The following is a 6,790-nucleotide window of genomic DNA, read 5'->3' on the forward strand; positions in this document are numbered from 1 at the left end:
ACTCAATTTCTGGCTTCGTTACTATGACAGTGGCGAGGGAGAATGCCCTAGCTGGTTCAAAATCAGTCAGGATTTAAAATAAGAGGCTATACTTCCTGCACTCTCAGTCTAACCTGGTGTAATGGCTGTTCATAACCCGATCTTAATTGGACCAACAGTCTTCGGCGTCAACAGTTGTGGTTAGAGCGAGAAGGCTAACCCACTTGTGTTATCAATATGTGATGCGCTTTAATTACAGATCACACACCACATACCACTTCCTCCTTCTACTCAGGGCTCGATAGGCTTTTCTCATTAATAATAGTAATGTCTCTTTGTTTCGCTATCTCTTATTTTTACATCATGAGAAAAACTAAACAAACTGTGTCTTAAACCAGGTAAATTAACAGTGAAAATAACAGTGAAAATAAAGACAGACAAGATAGCTGTGGAATTAATTGATAAACATGCTATTTTGTTCCATTAGCGAACTTCCATTCATTTCAACCCCATACAGTGTAAGTATAGAGGAGATTGTCTCAGATGTTGGTGGGGGGTGACTTTGTAAAGCCAAACTCCAGTCATGTCATGTTTATCTTTTGCCTGAAATCCCCAAACTCTGCATGCACCATTTCCGTTGCATCCCCATTTCATCTTTTGTGTAGAGATGGGAAAGGGGTTGAGAGAGAGGGGGGGTTGAGAGTGAGAGAGAATTAGAGAGAGAGAGAATTAGAGAGAGACAGGGAGAGAGAAAGACAGCTGTTCCTTGTATGGTTCAGGAAGCAGGATTTAAAGTATGTCTTTAGAGTTATTTTGGGATGGATGGGAAACAGCAGTGAAGACAGGAAACACAGCTGAAGCCAAGGGAGCTGGGGGGGCACAGTCCTTGTTATTCCCCTGGAAGGGGGGTCTAAGGGGAGGGGGTCGGTGTAAGAGACAGGATATTGTTGTTATTGACAGATTTTTTTTAAGTTAACTTCCTGAATGTCCCTCTCTCCTCGTCACTCCACTCCCCCTCCTTCCTTCTCGCCCGGGGGGCTTGGCATTGACAACATGTGACAAGGGGAATCTAGGACCTATCGAGCAGCGGGAGTTCCAGACAGACAATAGGGCTGTCACTTACCTTTTCCCCTCTGCAGCTGAAAGGGAGGCCCCGAACAATGGCTTCCCCTCAGCTGGAGGTCGCAGTGTCTCCGGCTTTTTGGGAACACTCCCAGCCAACAAGAGGCATTCATCACTATAGAAACCCTACCTTGACCCCTCACCACTCGCCTTTCTCTTTCACTGCATTCTAGAGAGGTATATGCATGTTCCCCCTTTCTCTCTATCTCCCTCTCTTTCTTTGATGATAATTAAAAAAATTATGTTGTTGCCATGTTTAGGCTTCCATTCCTTTAAAGTTCAACTCCTACCACAAACAGTGAAGCAAACCAAGTTGTGGTGGACCGAACTTGTACTCTCTGTAAGTGGCTAAGGGTACACTTTATGTCAATCAAATGGTTATAAGGATATTTCTATACGGAGGTCTGAACTACTATGTATGAACATCCCAGCTTTACATGGGCCCTGCTAGGGAGAGGGGGATGGGAGGACTGCCTTTGAATATTGGATGAAGTATGCAGGGAAGGAAACGAGTCAGGACAGAATGATAGTGTGTGGGCTGTATTGAAGGAGGGAATGGTCGTATTTGCAGACGATCCATATCAATGAATCAATCTCTGTGTAGGTTCGATGTAGTTGAACAAGAAAATTATAATCTGAAGGTTGTTCCTGCGGAAACAAGTAGAGTCCTGTTCATCTGTAATTCCACAAGAGGGCACTACTTTTCACATAATCACAAATTGAGGTGAATAATATAAAATGCAGCCTAAAGTTAATGTCCGTTGTAAATTTAAAACACCCAGAAATGGAGGTAAATAAGGTCTTAACACAGTCAAAGAGATGCAATCAACACAAACGTTGTGTACAGTACCATTTTCTTAATTCCAGTAAAGCATTAACATAACAAACTAGAATGTAGGGAAACAAGTACCGCATCATGAGTAGGAATGATCATCCCATTCCCAGAGATACTCTGACTGCCACTTCCCATGCTTTTCCCTCTCTGACGTGGATTTGCTTCCTGTATCTCCAATGCTGTGATACAGCTGAAACATTTACAAGGCAGTTGAGAGTTCAAGAGAGTGCCTTTGGAAATGCACGATGCCCCTCCATGTTGCCTCATTCAGAAATGGCCTACTCACACCATCGAATTCCACCCTGCATGCATAATCACAATTGCTGTCCAATTACAACTTCTGCAAATGGCCCAAGTGAAAACCGGGGCATTTCTTACAACCTATATGGTCCTCTCCTCTGACAATAGCACAGTAATAAGCATATTAAAATAGATTGACAATAGCCTACCCTACACCTTCTCTATTATCAATAGTTTCAATGGCAATAACCATTGGAAACAGAAAAATATAGTATAGTGTTTTGCAAGAAAGTATACTTTTAGAACTGGATTCAGTGCTACTACACACGATCTGAACAAATGCTGCCTATCAAGCTGCAGACCTGATATTCCTTCAATTAACGTAGCCTAGGCTATGTTAGAACGTTTTGCAATGCCTGAAGTTTTGTCACTGGGAATGTGGCCTGTCCCTTTGCAGTTGGGAACAGTTTGATAGCACAGGGTGTGAATGCGAGCCCTGTAGCTCCAGCCAATGAGCTGGGACCGGATACGAGATATCCTCTGAAACAGCAACTGCTTTGTCCTCCCTCACTTCCATATGACGCCATTTACAGCATAAACCCGACCTCTTCTCCGGAAAGAGGAAAAAACAAGACGAGAAAAACTTGAAAGCACCTCGGCGTGTAAGGCAGACAAACATTCAACAATTACAGCGAGTATTTTTTCGAAATCCAGGCTACGCCGGAGTGCAACAAACTCAACGGATTCAAACGTATCGCGTGCGCATTTTCACTTTTCTAATTCACAAAAAAGTGGAGAGCCAGTGATTGATTCGTTTTTGGCAGTATTTCGCCTCGGGTACTCTCGCAGTGGCTATGTTTTTGATTTCGTAAAATTGGAATCTGGAAATATTGTTTGTAGCTACTTTATCGTTGCACTGTATCGTGTGGATGGGTTTACCGATTAATTTAAGTAGGAATACACTTTCAGAATTTGGAATTTAATACAACAAACGGGGCTGAAGTGGTGCGAACACGGTGAGTTCGTGAAATCAAGTTTGTACTATTTCAACAACAAAGTAGCCTAACTATGGCCGTTACAATGTTTAAAAGTTGTAACATAAGAGTAGCTTTAACAATTCAGCATTGTGCATGCTCTCGGACTCGGGAGTTCCAACTGCCGACCCGCATTGACTTTCCCCATCCTTCCCCCTGCAATCCCAGCATTTTCTCATCTGAATAGGCCTACAGCTTCTTGCTCTAAAAAGTAGGGTTTTAGTTTTCCCCCTTCTGAATAATGTTCTAGACATCACACTCTTATTCAAAAATGGATAGCCTGTCAGTAGATAATGCATTTTGACTAGATAAATTAAATACAAATCTGTGAACAGTAACTTACACATAAACACAGATTTAGCGCAGTTTTAAAGTAGTTTTTTTTTGTTTTATATTCAGAACAACAAAAATAGAGGGCTATCTTACATTATAGAAGAACGGTGGAATGATAAATGTCAATATTTTTCTATTGATGTTTGGTGGGGCTATTGGTGTTTGTTGGGCTATTTCATAATAGGAAAGTAGGGTTTTTACTCTTCTGACTCGCCTGACCATTTGCCTATCAAATGCCCATCTCAAATGTCATGGTCGTTGGGCTCATCCGCTGCCCTACACACACACACTCAAACAAACACGCGCGTCATGCACACCATGATTGATTAAGCTAATAATTGCCTCCAGAGTGAAAAAAAAAATCTTTAGAAATGTTCAATTATGAGTCCCACGAAACTAGCAATCATTTGTTTTTCACTCATTTGGAAATGGTGGCAACACGTCTAAAGTCTCTAACTTGTAGTTATGGGACACGTGAGGATGCAAGTTTTGATACACAGTATGTGCATGAAGAGATGTTTGAGTGCCTCAACTTTTGTTGAAGACTAGGCCTGTCTCAGCATTGCCTCGTGTTCTCTTCCTTGCGTGCTCTTTATTTCCCCTGTATGTATCTCATGTAATGGAAATAGTTGGTATGTACCTAAATCCTCCAATCAGAAGGGCCTAACATGCCTACTGTCAATTTCCCAACATACAGAAACATGATCAATCCACTGACTGTTTCATTATGTCAAATCTTTCTTTTTTTTCTCCTATCATGTGAAATGTTGCCTTAGAGGTACTGTTAGGTATATAATAGGTTGTTGATACCTATCACATCCTTTTAACACCAAACAGAAAGTGCCTAGGGTTAGGGGATATGCTTACACTTTTATATTGGAACAGTCATTCCTAATGTGAGGTGTTGATATATTTGTCAAGCAAAACATCTCCAGTTGTTAGCTAGACAACCCATGTTGCCAAACCCTTATCTCTTCAATGCAAATTTCAGTGGTGTGTGTGTAGAGTTGAGATTTGCATATTGTATGTATTTGCCCACACAGTTGTATCATCAGTTATGATTTACATAGGGTTGTTTCTACTCAAATGTCACCTTGTCATCTCATATATATTTGCCTGTCTTTCTCTCCAGGACTTCAGATGTGTTCAATGCCAGCCGGAGGGGTCCTTCAGAGCCAAGATGGAGACCAGTACTCAAAATGGCAGTGGTGGTGGCGGAGGGTCGGCCGGCTTGCTGCGTGCTCTGCGTGACAGCGGGAGGCTACACCGGCCTCAGCATGCCCAGGAAGGGCAGCCCGATCCTGGGGTAAACCCCGGCCAGCAGGCCCCTGTGCTCTCGCTGGACCAGATCAGAATCACCGGGAGCAGTAATGAGTACACAGAAGGACCAACGGTGGGACCCATTGTGGTCCCTAGGCCCCCTGGCTCGTTGCCCACCCAGCAGAAGAACGACCTGGTGGTGCCACTGGGCCTGGAGACCAACGAGCAACTGGAGCCCCAGGACCCCAGACCCAACCAGAGGAACTTACTCCCCCAACTTCAACAACTTCCTCAGCCCACACACTCCACAGTTCCCCCTAGGGATGCCCTATCTCTTTCTTCTAGCACAGAGGGCTCCAGAAACAGCCCGAGGACCAGTACAGGCAGCACGTCCTCCGTGCAGAGGCTCCTGGGTAGCCCGGAGGTTAGCGAACAGATAATCAGGACCCAGCCCAAAAGTGTGGAGCTTAAACAGGAGGAATTGAAGCCCCTGACGAGTACGGCCGGAGGGGCGGTGGTGGTCATGGTGCCCGGTGGCGGTGCCCCCGCCGCTAGGGAGGGGCTGCTGGGTAAACACGCCTACCGCTGTGAGGACTGTGGTCGGTGCAAGTGCCAGGAGTGCATGTGCCCGCGCGCCCTGCCTGCCTGCTGGATGTGCGGCCGACGGTGCATGTGCTCGGCGCAGAACGCGGTGGACTACGGGACTTGCGCGTGCTGCATCAAGGGCCTGTTCTATCACTGCTCCAGTGACGACGAGGATACATGCGCCGACAAGCCCTTCTCCTGCAGCCAGTCGCACTGCTGCGTGCGCTGGTCGGCTATGGGTCTCCTTTCCCTGTTCCTACCCTGTCTCCTGTGCTACCTCCCAGCTAAAGGGTGTCTCGCCGCATGCCAGAGCTGCTATGACCGCGTCAAGCGACCGGGGTGCCGGTGTAAGAACACTAACGTTGTCCACTGTAAGAGCGTTGACTGTAAGCCAACGTAAAGGGAAAGTACCTTGGGTGTTGTGGAGAATCGATGGGGGTTGACAACTTTGGGCGACTGAAACGATCACCTCATCACGTTTTGGCCCAGTAGTCAGAAGTTGATTGGGGGATTGGCTAAGCTGAGCTGTTTGATGTGGTTTGTGTCATTTGTTTTCAGCTATGGTTGTTAATCCTGGCTGCTTGATCACCAAGTGTCCTGATTTTGTACTGTTTTAATCGAAGTCCAGAATGTTAGCCCTTTTGACATTTAATACAACTGATATGCTATGGACAGACTCTCCTGACTAACTTGTTTGTGAATAGTAATTACAAAAGTATGTAAATTAGCAAATGACCTCCTCAGAGATGTTTTATTTTTGTATATATAATATTTCAACTGTGAAAAGCATTCTGCCAAACCAGAGGCACCTTGATGATAGATCCATATATATTATGTAATACAATGTTTAATGTTGTACATTCATGGGAATGTATATCAATCATTTTGTATGTTTGCCTTACAAGAGAAGGACATTTACACATCTTATCCCTTCAACTCTACTTGTAAATTGTACAGTGACCCTATAAGAAAATCTTTATTTTCTATTATCAACATTGTTTAGTGGTAAGAATATTTATTTGAAGTTTTATTATTTTATAAAGAAAATATTTATTTTGAGAAGCATCTTAAAAAACATCAACCTGTTCAAGTACTCTGTTGCAAGTTAGGGTGACTAGGGTGTCAAATTGGATGCAAATGTTCACTATGAAATAGAAAAATATATTAACGTTTGAAATTAAACCTTGCTGTTTTTGTCAGTTTTTGTGTGTGCATGCCCAGTATCCTCAAGCTCTTCTCAGGGTAATGTTTTATGATATCAGATTGGGACACTATCTTTTATTGTCTCTGCAGCAGGGACTGATATTTCAATGGACACTTTGCCAGCTTGACATTATGGCTTCACTGCCCAGAGCCAATCCTTTGGAATCTACGTAATAACCAAAATGCTACACTGTCAGAG

At 43.9% G+C, this 6,790-nt stretch overlaps 1 protein-coding gene across 1 annotated transcript; it reads left to right on the forward strand.

The window, feature by feature from the left end:
* Positions 1-2,694: 2,694 nt before the first annotated feature.
* LOC129840398 (protein sprouty homolog 2-like) lies at positions 2,695-6,570 on the forward strand. The gene is made up of 2 exons (XM_055908239.1): positions 2,695-3,192; positions 4,676-6,570. The coding sequence occupies exon 2, from the start codon at positions 4,724-4,726 to the stop codon at positions 5,786-5,788; it is 1,065 nt and encodes a 354-aa protein (XP_055764214.1). The 5' UTR covers positions 2,695-3,192; positions 4,676-4,723; the 3' UTR covers positions 5,789-6,570.
* The last annotated feature ends 220 nt before the right edge of the window (positions 6,571-6,790 follow it).

The sequence above is a fragment of the Salvelinus fontinalis genome, chromosome 41 (assembly GCF_029448725.1).
Source record: "Salvelinus fontinalis isolate EN_2023a chromosome 41, ASM2944872v1, whole genome shotgun sequence".
Taxonomy (NCBI): domain Eukaryota; kingdom Metazoa; phylum Chordata; class Actinopteri; order Salmoniformes; family Salmonidae; genus Salvelinus; species Salvelinus fontinalis.